This window comes from Sus scrofa, chromosome 14 (assembly GCF_054392235.1).
Source record: "Sus scrofa isolate SSC_HxYL_T2T_F1_AM1 chromosome 14, Sscrofa_HxYL_maternal_Yorkshire_Landrace_v2.0, whole genome shotgun sequence".
Taxonomy (NCBI): domain Eukaryota; kingdom Metazoa; phylum Chordata; class Mammalia; order Artiodactyla; family Suidae; genus Sus; species Sus scrofa.
In genome coordinates this window covers 135,482,331-135,498,176 of record NC_139396.1, presented here as the reverse complement: position 1 = coordinate 135,498,176, position 15,846 = coordinate 135,482,331, and the positions used below count along the sequence as shown (strand labels likewise).

Genomic DNA, 15,846 nt, shown 5'->3' with positions numbered 1-15,846 from the left:
TTCCCACACCCTCCCTGGCACATGAGTGAACAAGTGGGAGGGGTCCTTAGATAACCTGAAGAGGCCAGTATTGGGGTAGGTGAGGCAAACTTTGGAGAGAGCGTTCCCACAACACGGAAAAAAGCACTCTCTTCAACCTGTCCCTGGAGGGAGTTTCCCGCCTCCCTTTGGTGAGGGGCAAACAGCTCCAATTTTTAAACCTTACTTTTTCCTCAAGTTGAGGATAAAGGAAGATGATCTCTTTCTGTGTTGCGGGGACTCCTGCGTTCAGGAGGACTTTCTGGAAGGGCTTTCACCAGGAACCGCGGTGGAGTGGGCAGCCACGACGAGATCCGTTCACCTCCCCGCAGCACAGGCTCGGGAGGTAGTGGGGGAAGGTGGAGCTGGCGCCCTCTGGTGGGTGAGGCTGAAACCGCTTGCGGCCTCGCGGCTTCCCAAGCCGCCTTTCTAGGGGTTCTAAGCTTACGCCGCGGTGCAGGGGCCTGCATACACGCCCCGCGAGTGGTCTTGGCGCCGAAGTTTAGGCGGACGGCGGGGGAATAATTCACTAAGGCTGACTTCCTTCATTCGTACATTCATTCGCTGGAAGGGCTCCTATTAAAAGCCCTTTCCTTCCTCCTCCTCCTACAAAGTCCATGGCACGTGCTTGGTTGGAGGTGCGGGAGCCTGGCTGAGTGCAGCGAAATGCCAGTTCTCAGGGGAAGCCTTCCCAGCCAACTCACCTACCTCCTCCGTGTGGCCCCGCCCCAATATTTACCCCCCGCGAGGGCACTGATCGCTCATTGTAAAGCCGCGGCTGGTTTCTTGCCTGGTTCTCGCGTGGCCCCGGCAGACGCCCAGCGCGCTCCGGCCCGCGGTAGGGGCCCAATCCACATCTGCTTGGTCCAGGAGTTTCTCGGCCCGACGGGGCGCCCCGTGGACAGAGCTGGGAATTGTTTTTTCTCCCTCGCCGCCCTCACCTCTCCTCGATCCCTCTTAATGTCCCCCTTCAGAGCACAGTAGGAGCGTTGTCAATTCACTTTGGGCTCAGAGCACAGAGCCGGGTTTGCAGACTGCTGGAGGACGCTCAGGCTTGTATTTAAGGGGATGAAGGAGGACGACACCCAGACCCGGCCCAAAGTACTTAACACAGTCTCGGCGATTTGCATTTGAACGGTCGGCGGAGGGTCCGCGGCGCTTTGAACGCCGGGTACAGAAGGCGCGCGCTGGAGCGAGGGGCAGTCTAGGCGGCCCCCGCCGGCGGCTGCTGTGGATTTGAGGGGCCCGAGGTGGGCCGGGCTGGGGGCAGGGGGTGCGCGACGGATGCATTTGGAAGGAGGCTGAAGGTGTGTGTTTGGGTCCCTGCGGCAGTGTGTTTGGGGAGAGGGGCTGTTTGTGTTGGCGAGAAGTGTGTGTTTGTGTTTGCAGAAGGCAATGGACTGTGTGTGTGTGTGTGTGTGTGTGTGTTGTGTGTTTGTGTTTGCGGATTGTGGGGGCGGCCGAGAAAGGTGGCCCCGGCTGTCACTCAGCGATCAGGTTGACAGGCGCTCCCTCATCAGGGCCAGGGAGCTCTGATTGCAGACTCGAGGAAACAAAATAGCAATTGTAATTACGGGGCTTTGATAAGATAAAGGAAAGAGCAAGCTGGCCGGGAGGCGAGTAAGAGAGCAAGGGAAGAGAGGGCGACCTGCTGGGGCTCCATGGCATATTTGCATCTGTCACTCATCGGGGTGTGCCCTGGCAGTACCCAGTGCCTGATGCAGGGGTGTCCCTATTGCCACCCCTCTGCTCCATCTAGAGACAGGGACTTTGGCGGAAACAAGAAGAAGCCCTCCAAACTGGCAAAGGTCCAGTTGCGGGAAGTTCTCCAACCGTAAAGAATTCTGGTCCTGTACAGGTCCCTTGGTAGAGGTTAAGGGGTAGGACTTAAATTCTGACCTTCACACTTTCAGGCCCCTGGATGGCCCACCTCTGGGGGAGAGGGAAGAGGGTGGATTAGGATCATTGAGATTCTGCCCAGGGCCTTTGGAACCTCCCAGGGACTCCAAGCCAGGGTTGGACCCTTGTCTGAGCCAGGTGCTCTGGCCTCCACTCCCACTCCAGGGAGGGGCAGGTGCCAGGAGTGACTCAGGTTGCGACTCCAGATCTATGCATGCTAAGGATGGGCTGGATGCCCTGGGTCCTGCTTCCTGCTGGTCTTGGACTATTTTCAGAGGACTAGGTCCCTGGTAAGGAGAAGGCCCTTGCCACCCTCTGCTCTGCATCTCCCCACTCATTTATTTATTGATGCATATAAATAAACATTTTCCAAGGCCTATTATGTGCAGGGCATGAGGTTAAGATGGTAAGTGTCTTGCCTACTGGAAGCAGTGCAGCTGGGGAGGTGGACACTCAACAAGTGGCTGGTGACCTCTAAGACAGAGGAATGCAAAGGAAGGAAAGGTGCTGGCCTAGGCTGTGGGCACTGGAGCCCAACTCCTCTGTCTTCCCTCAGGGAGCCCCCCTCCCGGTGGGGTTAAGAGGAGATGGTATAAACCCAGTCTTTATCAAATACAAGTGCTTAATAAATGGTGGTGCTTGTGATTTGTATTTACTGGGAGGGCGGTAAAGGCAAATCTTCCTGGGGAGGCCCCAGTGCACTGAGGAAAAAATGCTCAGCCAGCTCCATTATTCACCAAATACTAATTGTAGAGCAACCCTGCCCAACTCTCTGCCCTGAGCTGCAACTTCTGGGCTAGTCAGACATGGTCCTTGCCTGGAGGTTTGTGTGGCATGAGCCAGCCGAGGGAACAGACTCCTGGAGGTGGGTAATGGGTGGGCTCAGGAAGTCAACTTCTCTGAGGAGGGATGAGATCTTGGGACAAGTCTTCTGAATCTTTTCCCACATAGACCTTGCTCAGTGTTAGCATGATGGCTGGGGGTGGGAAAGATGGGGCACAGAGATGGGGCACAAAGGGGAGATAGGCAGAACTCAGCTCTGCTGGCCTAGTGGATTCCTGGACCACCCTAACCCCTCCAGCACAATCCCCACGGACATGGGGGGCGGTGTTAGTGGGGCAGGGAAGGTCTTGAGCAAGACCTCAGTGGCTCCACCTGCTGCTCAAAAGGATCTGTCCCAAGGCACCTCTGTCCACCCAGGCTGTTCTGAACGAAATACCATGGCTCAGGGTTCCCAGAAGCCCCTGGAGAGAAGCAATGAGGGGCTGGGAAGGGCTTGTCTAAGCTGCCTAACTCCCTACCTCCTTTGATACTTTCCCTCCCCCACAGTTGACACAAAGCACCGGTCTGTCTAGTACATAGTAGGTGTGTAAATGCATCAATAATGAGACTCTGAGAGGGAAAGTCTAGGCTACCTGGATCTAAGTCTTCCCCAGGAAAAGCAGTTAAGTGTAGTTATTTTTGCCCCCTCTGCCTGCTGCTTTGGGTCGTGGGGGGGGCAGCAGTGACTGTGGGTCTTGCCAAGGACCTCTGGGCTCTCCCACATAGGTGGCTGTGGTTGTTCTCAAGCTTCAGGCTGCGGGGGGGGGGTGGGGGCAGGGGCGATGATGATAATGGGGGCGGGAGGGGGGAAAGGAGATGTTTCTCCATCTCAGGGCCTTCTTGGAGACTGAGTGAAACAGGAGGGACCGGCAAGGCGGGGTACTGAGCAGAAACACGGGGGTGGAGGCGGGTCCCCGTCGTACACGCACGCACTGCTGGAGAGATGATCGCACAGCCTTTCATTCCACTGTTAGCGGCCACTTGCAGGCTGCAGTCCCAGGCGAAGCACACAGTAGGTGGCTCAGAGACCCGCGTATAACCTGAGGCGTAAGCAGCCCCGGCCCCACGGTGGAGACCCCGCACCTTCGGACTCTGGCGCACCGGCGGTCCAGGAAGCCCCAGCTAAGGGTCTCGGGACTCCTCCGAGCGGGCGACCCGAGGCGCCCCCCTATACCCCGCTCCCGGACCCCAAGAGCGCGCCAGGGGACAGGCCGGGGATGGGGGGAGGCGCCCACACCGGCCGCCCACGCCCCTCCAGCCGGTCCCCAGACCCCTCCCCTCGCCCAGACCCCCAATCCCAGACCCGCCGGCCGCCCCGCCCCGGGCCGCCCCGCCCCCGCCGCGGGCTGCGTCCCGGCCCCCGCTCCCAGCCGGGGGCTGCGGGCTCCGGCCGCCCGCCCCGCGCTCCCCCCTCGCGCCCGGTGCGGCGCCCCCCGCCCCCACCCCTCCCCCTCCCTTCCCACCTACCCACCCCCCTTGCCGGCCCGTTACCCTCCCGCCCGCTCCCGCTCCTGAGCAGCCAGCGGCCACCGGCTCCGGCAGCGGCGCAGAGGCACTCGGCGCGGCGCGGCGAGCTCGATATTCCCCGGGACTCGCGGAGCCGCGTCGGGATCAGCCGGGCTCCCTCCCTCGCGCCTTCCTGGGCCGCCGCCGCCCCCGGCTTGTCTGTCCGCGGCCGCCCGCGCGCCGGCGTGATCCCGCCGGGGCTGTGCGTGCTCCCCGGCCGCGCGCCATGGGCAGTCCCCGCTCGGCGCTGAGCTGCCTGTGAGTACCGCCGCCCCGCGCCCCCGGCCGCGCGCCCGCCGGCCCGCCGCTCACCCCGCGCCCCTCTCTCCCCGCCCGCTTTTGTCTCCCACAGGCTGTTGCACTTGCTGGTTCTCTGCCTCCAAGCCCAGGTAAGGCGCGCTGCGCGGAGGTGGGAGCCGGGGCCGGCGGGGGACGCCCGGGGGCAAGGTCAGGAAGGGGGTACGAGGATCGACCCTGCGGCCGCGCGGCGGGCTGGAAGGCACCTTAGAAATGCAGCCCTGAACGACCCCCAGGAGGGAGCTAGGGAACAGAGAGGTAGCGCCTGCCCCAGGTCACACAGCCAGTGAGTGGCGAGGCTAGAACCCAAGGTCTCGGCGTGCCGCGCTGTCTCCCACGCCTCCCAGCCAGGTGTGGGTGGATGGGGAACTCTGCGGGCAGCCACACCCGGCCGCCGAGGACAGGGGCGTTCGTTGTCAGAAGGCCGGTGCCTGCCTCGGGGACCCTCTCCGCGGCTCTCCGGGGAGACTTGCGGCGGGTCTGGTCGAAAGATCAGGTGCCTGGGCCCTCTGCGCTCTCAACATTTGCTCCGTGAATTTGTCTTTATAAATGTCAGGGGTCAGGCAGCGCTGCCTCCCGACTTAAAAGCGCCCTGCTCTTCTAGGAAGGCCCGGGCGGGGGGCCTGCGCTGGGCAGGGAGCTCGCTTCCCTGTTCCGAGCTGGCCGGGAGTCCCAGGGTGTTTCCCAACAGGTGGGTCCAGATCCTTCCCCATCCCGGGCTCATCCGTGCTAGGCTGGGTCTCTCCGACTTTCCTGGGTGGGGGTGGTGGCCTGAGCTGGCATGTTGGGGGGACCCCAGCCCCTGCCGGCTGCCTGGGGCGTTGGAGGGGGGCGCCGGGGTGATGGGGGCCACTTGGGCCCCTGGGCAGAGTAGCATTATAATGGCGTATTGTGTATTTTTCAATTTCCTAAAGGTAACTGTTCAGTCCTCACCTAATTTTACACAGCATGTGAGGGAGCAGAGCCTGGTGACGGATCAGCTCAGCCGCCGCCTCATCCGGACCTACCAACTCTACAGTCGCACCAGCGGGAAGCACGTGCAGGTCCTGGCCAACAAGCGCATCAACGCCATGGCAGAAGATGGGGACCCCTTCGGTAAGGCGGGCTGCACTGTGGTGGGGTAAAGGGACCCTGTGGAACATGCCCCCCCTACCCCCCCCCCCCCGCTGGCCTGCTGTGACCGGACCCACCAGTCCTTGTGCTGGCCAGAGGCCTGCATGGTCCCCAGCTCAGAAGAGAAGGAGTTAAGGGGGAGAAGCATCTGGGGGGGGGGGCAGCTGGAGAAGAGAGGTCTGGGAAAGGGACCTCGGGGAGTCCTCGGCCCACAGGTGCCCCTTCCCTGCCCAGCAGATGAATGAGTCCAGGAATCTCCCTTTCCACCTCCCCCTTCCATCCTCCTTCCCACTGCAGGTGGAGGCAGAGGGTTCAGGGGGAGGGGGCCCAGGTCGAAGGGAAGCTCTTGAAAGAGGATATGTCGCCAGGGCCCACAAAAGGAGAGTGGGAGAGCGAAGAGAGAGAAAGCCCCTCCGCTCTCTCAGCTAGCCGGGGGGTGGTGTTGGGAACCTTTCAATACTTTGATCAGGAGGGTCGATTACACACACAGGGACTAGGCTGTAGGAAAGGGGCGCTCCCCGCTCCACTTGTCCAGGAACCCAGGCAGTCGGTCAGAGAGGGGGCTCCCGGCTCCCAGTGGGGTGGTGAGTACAGGGAGCTACTGCAGGGCTGAGAGGCTGAGGACTGATTGATTTCTAAAACATTCAATATTCCTGCCTTGAAACAAGGCCAATTTCCAGAGTCCTGGATGTACCAAGAGAAAAGCAAGCCCTCTGGGCGGCTGGTGTTGTTTTTAGAGAGCGATTATTGTGAGTTTAAAAACCTTTAAATAATGACCAAGTTAAACAAGCATGAAAGGAGAGGGGAAGACTCTATTAAAATGTAATAAAAAGGTGAGGCATTTTAAGAGCTAAGAAGAAAAATGAAGAATGATATAAAACAGAAAAAGAACGAGCCTTTTTTTCAGATGTGGAGTTTGAAAGGAGTTGCAAGTCTGTAAATGTTAAAAAAGAGGTTCAAGATTGTTCTCTATGAATCTCTGGAGAGACCCCCGCGTCTGGCAGAGCGATTAAAACTCTTCTTACTTTCACCTTTTTTAACATTTCCTGAATACTTTCTCCTCTTCTCGAGCCAGTTTGGGGGATCGAGTATGTCTCGCTGCATTTTTTCTGCATCGACGTAGCTGACTTCCCTTCAAAGCTGGAGAAGGAGACATAATTTTCCTGGGATAAATCTGTCACTGGGGTGGAAGAATAGGTTTGAAAATGTTAAGCTTTCCAAAAGCCCGGTCGGGAAAGCCGCTGTAAACTGCGGCCCCAGCTCCCCAGATCCATCCAGGAAGGAAAGTGGGGGCTCTCGGCGGTGGGGGTGGGGGTGGGGGCGGCCTGCCCGGTGGCCCAGCTCCCCCGCTGGGCTGGCAGGGCCAACCTACCATCCCTTTGTCCCTCCAGACTGGCTGCTTTCAGCCCTTCTCAGCTTCCAAGGAAAGGGCACGAATGCTTGGCTCCTCCTGGGTTTGCTCCATTGGAGCAAATGGTCCAGCATCCTTGGTTCTGGGGAGGGAAGAAGAGGCTAAGTTGCTCATGGGGGAATTCGTCCCCAGACGGCAGAGGTCGGATGCCCACTCCTCTCCTTCCAAGACTAGGAGGCTTGCAAGGCCTGGGGGGGCAGGCACAGGAGCTGGAAGGCCCAAGAGCAGAGGCTTAGGGTGTATAGCCAGGACAGGGTGAGTCCGGGGGAGACAGTAGAGAAGTCCCACTTGCTTCCTTATGGGCCCCAGGAAGGGACAGAGGGGACTCATTCATCCCTGTCTGTCCTGTTTGGCCAGAGTCCTCAGAATGGGATCCTCCACTTCTTCTCCAGTCAGTGTCCTTCCTGGCCCTTAAGAGTAGCCACTCCTTGCTCTGGAAGGCAGAGCAGGAGAGGGATGAGCAGACTGGCTGGGTCCAAAAGGAGGTGGGAGGGAGGGGAGGTGACAGCTGCATTTTCCTGGTTGAGTTGGAGCCAGACTGGGAACTTGGCTAATGGGTCCCAGCTCTGTGCTTCTGTGAAGGGGGGCAGGTAGTCACAGGCTGGGCAGTGAGGGCTGCCTTGCTGCTGACCTGTGTCCGCCCACTCCACCCCCTGCCCACATTAGATTCAGGGACAGAGAAGGGGCCATCTTGTCCGCACAGGCTGGGAGGCAGCCCTGGGAGTCCCCGGACTTCTTTCTCAAGGAAGGAAAAGGCAGGGCCCTGCAGTAGGGAGGGCAGGAGACCCAGCCTCTTATGTCCCATCCCAAATAGCTCAGTTGGTCCCCACTCCCTACTTGGTGACAGCCTCAAAGGGAGGAGTTGTGCAGAGATTAGACAGGGACCAGGGCCTCTGTGGCAAGCTGGCCGGGTAAGGGGAGAGGGCAGGGGGAGGAAGGCACAGAATTCAGCTCCTTGTCTCTGGCTCTCAGAGTGCAAGGCAAACACACCTGATTTTCTCTCTCCTCCTCACCCACAGAAAGTGTTCAGTTAGCGGGGGTAAGAAGCCCAGCACTACCCGAGGGTGAAAGAGGAAAGACTGTTGAGTTGTTGATTTCTCAACACTGGGGCTGGGGGCTGGGGTGCCTGGAAGGCGTAGGGGGAAGAGATAGCATCCCCCCAGGTGGTGTTTTAGGTTCCGGGAAAGCAGCAGCTATGGGCCGTGTGTATACAGAGAGCCGAGAGCCGTCTCATCTCTATCACCTTCTCCTCGGAGCAGGGGTGGCGGTGGGGGTTAGAACCCGAGGTACCAGAAACAAGAGAGTGCTTTTATGTTGGGCCTCAGTGGAGGGCACCGGTGCACTTCAGATATTTGTAATGATCTGCGAGGCATGTGCAGATAATATTTTGTGTTGGAAGAATCCTCAGAGAACTTTCAATTAGCGGTAGAATCCTGATCAAATTAAATTTTACTTAACATAAAAGTCATTACTGTCTAGTTTTAAAAGAGGGTCTTTTTCAATTTGATGGCTTCAAGACTCCTCTACAGAATCCAGTTCATACACCATGATCTCATCCGTCTCCCTTGTTGAACCCAAGTTTGGGGCCTGCGGCCCAGAAAGGGCCTTGATCCTTCCCAGGGTTACACAGCATATTATTAGCTGGGCTGGGGCTGGAGCCCACATCTTGGGTTCCTGACACTTGGAGCAGTTGCTTCTGGGATGGGCCAGCTGGGGTGAGGACGTGGAGCATGAAGGGGTCTGGAAGCTGCCAGTGACCATCCTTCCACCTTCCCTGACAGCAAAGCTCATTGTGGAGACAGATACCTTTGGGAGCCGGGTTCGAGTCCGAGGAGCTGAAACGGGCCTCTACATCTGCATGAACAAGAAGGGGAAGCTGATTGCCAAGGTGAGGTCCCAGAAGGCAGGGGGTGGGACTGGAGCCTGGGGAGCAGGCTGGGCTGGCTGCGCTCTTCCAGGATCCCAACAAGGTGGGCAGAGAGACAGAGGGCCACCTTGGGGTTCCCTAATGATTAGGTGGGGTGGGTGGGGGAGGTGAAGGAGGAAGAAACTGCTTGTGACATGAAAAGCTATGAAGGCAAAGGAGGAAGAAGGAAGGCTAGGGAAGGGGCTTGGGGGGGGTGTCGGTAAATTCCATATATCTTTTTAACAAATCGCCAAATTGCTTTGCTATTATGTCCAATTACATGGTACCAGCATTTGGAATGTTCAGTAAGCCGCAGGCCCAGCCCCTCGGCCGAGCTCTGAAATGGCCCCATTAGTCACGGCTCCTCTCCAGCCTCGAGCTCCCCCGCTTCCTGGGCTTCAGGGGCTGGGAGCTCAGCATCCTTTGGCTGGCCTTCCCTCCCCCATAGGGTGGTGGCCCTGGGGCTGCGGGCAGGCATCCTGAGGGGCTGAGGGGGCAGGTGGGGGATCGGGTGCTAGCAGCTTGGGCCAGACTGGTGGGCGGGAGGCCAGGGCGGGCAGGGGCTGGGCCCCCTCTCTGCCTCTCTGTGTTGGGGCCCAGCGCCTCAGTAGACAGCCATGTGTCACTGCTGCCCGGGAGGACAGGAAGTTGCCGGGTGGGCTGCGGGTTGTGAGGGATTAGAGAGCGGGTGCCCGGGCAGGGGGTGGGGGCTGCCCACCCTGCCATCTGCCGGGGTGCCCACCTGCTGTCCGGGGCCACCTGCCCTCTGCCTCTGATGGGGCGGGGGAGGGCTCCGGACAGAGCCCGGTGACACCGTGTCTGCAACCCCCCCACCCCACCCCACCTTCCCCGCCCCGCTACCTGCAGAGCAACGGCAAAGGCAAGGATTGCGTGTTTACGGAGATCGTGCTGGAGAACAACTACACAGCCCTGCAGAACGCCAAGTACGAGGGCTGGTACATGGCCTTCACGCGCAAGGGCCGGCCCCGTAAGGGCTCCAAGACGCGGCAGCACCAGCGCGAGGTCCACTTCATGAAGCGGCTGCCCCGCGGCCACCACACCACCGAGCAGAGCCTGCGCTTCGAGTTCCTCAACTACCCGCCCTTCACGCGCAGCCTGCGCGGCAGCCAGAGGACTTGGGCCCCCGAGCCCCGATAGGCCCTGCCCGGCCCCTCCGCGCCGCTCCCCGCGCCGGCGAGCTCGGCTCTGCCGCAAGAGGTCTGCGCTGCTGAAGGCCGGGGAGGAGCTGGGGGAGCCCGGCTCCCGTTGTCGATAATTGTTTGCTGTTGGGTTTTTTGTCGTTGTTGTTTTTTTAAACAAAAGAGAGGCTCTATTTTTGTATTCCACTTGGCTGTGGTGTCTGACTTCTTAACTCTCAGGAAGGCTGGTGAGTGGCCCAGACTGGATTCCGGCGGGGGTTTCTTGCTGGTGGGGGGCCTTTTCTAGGCCCGCAGAGGCGCTCCTGAGACGCCGGCCGCTGCTGGGCCGGCAGGACAGGCGGGCTAGGCCGCCGGGGGCTCCACTGCACCCCCCGGTGGGGGCAGGGAGGAAAGAGCCCGGATTTTAGGTCAGGTCTTTCAGACGTGCCTGTCAGTGGAGGGTGGTTGTGTAGTAGTTGCTTTTTTGGGAGGTCCTTTTTAGGGCCACACCCGCGGCATATGGAAGTTCCCAGGCTAGGGGTTGAATTGGAGCTGCAGCCCCAGGCCACGCCAGAGCCACAGCAACGCCAGATCTGAGCCGCATCTTCGACCTACACCACAGCTCACAGCAACGCGGGATCCTTAACCCACTGAACGAGGCCAGGTATTGAACCCGCAATCTCATGGTTCCCAGTCAGATTCGTTTTCGCTGCGCCATGACGGGAACTTCAATAGTTGCTATTAAATGCCCCAAATATTTCTTTAACTGGTGTTTTAAAAATGTGTGTTGGAGAGTGAGTCCTGCCAAGGTCAGCGCCCTCCCCCTGCACTGCCCCAGCTGGCAGGTGGCTGGGAGATGCAGCAAATCAGGCACCAGCTCGGACTCCAGCCTCTCTTCCACCTAAGGAGTGGCACCTGCCCACGGGCCCCACACTGTCGCTGCAGGGGTTGTCCCAGGAGGACAGAAGCAGGGAAAGGGGCAAGAAGAAACTCTTAGCTGGTCCTGGGACCTCTCAGACACGCTGCTGCTAACACTTCCCCAGGCTTCCTCTGGGCCAGAAACGATGACTTTGCTAGGACTGGAGCTGTAATCAAGGATTCCATGGGGCCTTTACCAAGGACCTTTCTGTGTGTGCCCAGCCTGTGCAGGAGACAGATTGGAGATGCCAGAGCTAGTTCTTTCTGAGTATCAGGCTCCAGAAAATGAAAGAAGAGAGCAGCTGCCAGGGTCCAGGGTGGGGGTATGTTGCAGGGGGGGCCTGCCAAAGCTGGTGTTGACAATTGTGACATGGAACAAGTGTTAACTATGGGAGATCTGGTTGGAAAGCTGTGAGCAGAAGGTGCTGAGCTCAGGTGTTGCAAAAGAGTTCAGGGGATTGTGGTCTAGGGAGACTGCTGACCTTGGGGAAACCGGGCCTAGAGGGAGAGGAACTGGCATTGGCCAGGAAGGGAAGCTCATGGGCCGAAAGCAGCACTCAAACTCTGGCCAGGAGGAGAAGCAGCAGGTGGAAAGATTGCTCTGGAGAAGGGAAGACCAGGTCGCCCTCTGGCAGTGGAAGGGCAGGTCCTTCATGGTGTGGACACAGAGACTGGCCTGTAGTGGGTGGAGGAGTGTGTGCTTGGAGGGGGACTGCTGAGACTGGTGTCACACCACCCCGAAGAGAGCCCACACTCAGCGGCAGCAGGTCTCCTGAGGGCAGAGCTGGCCCAGTCGTCAGAACTGAGGCCTCTCATTCTGGTTGTTTCTGCTGCTGCCTTTGGGCTTGTCCCACAGCCCAGTTACTGGACCAATCCAGAAACCTCTTCCTGCTGGGCCTCTGTTCTTTGGTACCTGCTGTGGGTGGAGGGCAATCCCAGTCTTCCCAACCACGTGGGCCTCCCACAATTGCAGTCACAAGTCCCAGGCTCAGGCCATCCAGGTAGACCGGGAATCCCATGGCTCAATGGAAAGCCTTGGCATAGAGAGGCTGGGGTACCATGTGTGTCTTCTAGCCTGGTGGGGGTACAGGGCCTGGATAGAGCAGGTTTCTTCTGGTGTGTGGATACCGGGGATGTGGGGAGGGGGCTCTAGACTTCTCTCTTCCAGCTCCCCCAGCTCTTAGTGCCTCCACTTCTGCTCCATCCCCTCCCCTCCCCCTTTAATTAATTCTGGGTGAGCAGCCTGGCTTTATTGTGCAAGGAGCTGGGGTCTCACTGTGGGAAAAGTCACACCTTCTGAGCAGCTTCTGATGCCATGCAAATGAAGAGACCGTCCAGGAAACGCTTTCATCTGCACGGCCGCCTGTCCAGCCCCCAGCCCAGTAATTACCCACATTTCATTTGTTTGAGAGCAATTCCTGGGGGAAACCACAGTGTAGGAGGGAGTCAGGGGGGGTGGATGGAATGTCAGGCTCTCCTTGCCTGTGATCCTGGCCACAAAGTGAGGCCAGGCTGGCCCAAGGCTGGCCACTGGCTAGGCCAAAGCTACCCTGAAGCCCCCAGGCTCTACCTGGGGCCTGAGTCTCCAGGGTGGTGGGGTGGACCTGTGCCTTGGTTGTGATGAGGGAGAAGAGGTGGGCTGTCCAGCGAGCTGGAGCTGCTTCCCGGAGAAGGAAGGGATGACTGATAGGGGAGTAGAAGTGGACAGGAGGGTGGCGATCTGGTCCTTCAGGTGGCCTGAGGCTTTGGGAAGGGGTTGACTCCCAGCAGGTCCACAGGCCAAGGACCCAGGGCAGTGGGACCGGGCTGGGCCAGAGCACCCACCACCTTGTTTATCTTTGCGTTGCTGCCTCCGCAGAGCCCTCGCTAATGGGGTTTTACAGCCCACTCAAGCTGCAACTGGCCAAGAATCAATCATTACCGGCACTTAGTGGTTTGATAGTTAACAGCCTGAACTGAAGCCAAACTGGTTGTTAACTGTGATAACAACTGATTTCAAGGGGTTATTGCCGGCCCAATATGCTCAGCCCATTTATTTCGGGGAAAACAAGCAGGGAGCTGTTGCAAGGCCCAGAAAAGGGAGGAGGACCGGGCTTTCCTTAGCCAAAAGGCCTGCAGCTCCGTCTCAGAGTGGGTGCTGGCTGTGAGGGCCCCGAGGGCCGGCTGAGGTGTGCATGGAGGCCTGGCCTCCCAAGACTCACTGAGGACCTGGGTGTGGGTCCAGGTGATCCACGCAGAAGTCCCTCTGCAGTCTTTCCTGCTCCCTGGTTCTCACCTCATCCCGATTCCCTGCTTCCCCTCTCCTCCTTTTCTTACACCAGTGACCCTGCAAGACCCTCCCAGGGACTGAGGCTCCGTGAGGAGGAGCCCAGGCCTCTGCTTGTTCCCACTCAGCAAGGGGGGCTGGACCTCTTTGCCCACTGCTCCCTCACCTGGGGCTGCCAGAGCCCCACCAAGTCCAAGCCACAACCTTGCCTTTCATTTCAAAGCCCGTGTTGACTCCACCCAAGCCTTGACTAGAACAATGCTTGGGAGCTCTCGCCTCTCACTCCACCGGTCCTGTCCATCCGCACCCCCGACCCTCAGCTCAATGGCCACAGGTGAGGCTAGGCCAAGCATCATTCTAGAAAGCTGCTGCAGCAAAAGACCTCAGGAGTTCTTTACTGTCTGCTGGGAGACAACCTGAGGCCCAAAGTCACATAGCCAGTGTGGAAGCTAGGATGAGAAAGCAAGACTTTGCTCCCAGACTCAGGCTGCCTCTTGAGGGCTGGAGGTCTTTCTCCAACTCCTTTATTCGGTCACTATTTATTAAGTGCCGTGTAGGTGCCAGGCTCTGTTCAGGGTAGAGGGGACAAAGTAGGCAATAAGAGACAAAACGCCTGTCACTGTAGAGCTCAATTCTAGTAGGAGGGCGGGGGTGGGGTAGAACAAATCATTTATCAGACACAGACAGAAAAGGACAGAGTGGGCATGACTGTGGAAGGTGGGGTAGGGTGATAGCCATTTTAAGTGGGGGGGGGGGGTCAAAGGAGGCCTCACTGAAAACTTAATGCCCAAGCAGACACCTGGCCGAGGTGCAGATGTATCTGGGGAGGAGCCACATCCGGTGGGACCCGTGAGTATGAAGCTTATTGCATCAGGGGGAGAGGAGGGAGGCCAGTGTGGCTGGAGCCGAGTGAAGGATACAGGTGGAGTGTGTGTATGTGAGGGTAGTGGGGGGCGGTGTGGACAATGCTGGAAACCGAGGCGAGCCAGGGACAAGGCAGTGGTGGAGGGCAGGTCTTGTAGGGCTGTTGAAAAGACCTTAGTCTTGACCCTGAATGAGACAGCAAACTCTCGTGGGATTTTGAGCAGTAGGGTAACGTGATCTGAATTAAGTTTTAGCAAGATTGCTTTGGCTGCTGTGTTGAGAATAGACAGCAGGGGGGTAAGCGAGACCAGTTATCAAGTTTTTGCCATAATCTTGGCAAGAGATAATAGGGGATTGGAGGCGGTAAGAAGAGATTGGGATTGGGGATGTGTTTTGCAAGTAGGGGCGGCAGGATGTGCTGGATGGATTTGGATTTGGTTTGGGGAGAAAGAAAGGAGTCAAGGGGTTTCCAAAGTTTCTAGCTTGGGCAACTGAAAGGATGGCGAGGCCCTTTACTAGATGGAGAAAATTCTAGGAGGGGCAGATTTTGAGGGGAAGAGTAGGAGTTTAGTTTTGGACACGTTAAGTCCGAGCTGACTAAATAAATATTCAAGTGGAGATGTTGAGTAGGCAGTTGTATGTGAGTCTGGAATTCAAGGGAGAGGTCTCATGTGAAGATATCACTTTGGGAGTGTCTCAGCTCACAATTTAAGCCAGGGGATGGAATGAATCTCCTAGGGAGTGAGCATAGCTAGAGAAGAGGAGAGAGCCAAGCCTGAGCCTTGGTGTCCTCCAAAGGTTGACAGGTCAGGGTCAGGGGAGAAGCAGCAAATCCTGAGAAAGTGTGGCCTGTGAGGCGGGGGGAGGAACATCAAGGGGGAGGGGGATATCCTGATGATAAAGGAAAAATGCCACCATTTCCAAGCCCCAGGCTTTAAGTGGTGTTAGGCTAGAGCTTTACTGGATCCCTTCCCTCCTGCCTGTGACCCATCACAGGGCCAAGAGGAAGTAACCAACAGACAGGGGGATGCTGCTGGCTTCACCTTGGGTCTCCTCGATGCTCAGCCTCCCCACCTTCTCATCCTGTCGTCTTTCCCTACAGGATGCACCTCAAATCTAGTCCATCTACTTACTCCTCTGCTTATCTACTGCCACCTCCCCGCTCCAAGTCATCATCGGCTCTTTTCTGGCGCCCTGACTGCTCTCCCTGGTTCTTCTCATATCCCCTGTCATCTTTTCTGTACTCAGTAGCTAGAATTTCCAAAACAAATCTGATCATGCTACTTTTGCCATATCTAGAGCCGAATTCAGACTTTTTCCATGGCCTCCAAGTTCCCCTACGTGCTCTGGCCCCTGTCTGCCTATCTAACTCTATGTCTTGACCCCTCTTGCTCTCACCCGCTGCACTCTGGCCACACCTCCTTCCAGCTTCTCAAACCAGGCTCATATCTGCCTCAGCGCCTTTGCACGGCTGTTGTCTTTGCTTGGAACACTTTTCCTCTAGGTCTTCGGAGGTCTGACTGCTCATTATGTAGATCTCCGCTGTCATCCTCTGTTCTCTTTTCTTTATTACACTTCTTGCAATCTGATATTATCTTGCTTTTTCTTTCTTTCCTTGCTTTTGGTCTGCCTGTTCCTCCCAAGACAGCAGGGATGTTGACTTGACCCATTGATGAATATCAGTGCC

General features: G+C 58.0%; 1 protein-coding gene across 4 annotated transcripts; it reads left to right on the top strand.

The window, feature by feature from the left end:
- Positions 1-4,258: 4,258 nt before the first annotated feature.
- Positions 4,259-10,318, top strand: FGF8 (fibroblast growth factor 8). Of its 4 annotated transcripts, none has more exons than XM_084995254.1 (6): positions 4,259-4,503; positions 4,598-4,634; positions 5,147-5,233; positions 5,457-5,637; positions 8,848-8,954; positions 9,840-10,318. In XM_084995254.1, exons 1-6 carry the CDS (start codon positions 4,472-4,474, stop codon positions 10,128-10,130), a joined length of 735 nt encoding a protein of 244 aa, XP_084851380.1. In that variant the 5' UTR covers positions 4,259-4,471; the 3' UTR covers positions 10,131-10,318. The 4 variants fall into 4 exon arrangements, with proteins under 4 accessions (XP_084851380.1, XP_084851377.1, XP_084851379.1 ...); XM_084995251.1 differs by having other exon boundaries at positions 4,391-4,503; positions 5,490-5,637; XM_084995253.1 differs by lacking the exon at positions 5,147-5,233 and having other exon boundaries at positions 4,391-4,503; positions 5,490-5,637.
- The last annotated feature ends 5,528 nt before the right edge of the window (positions 10,319-15,846 follow it).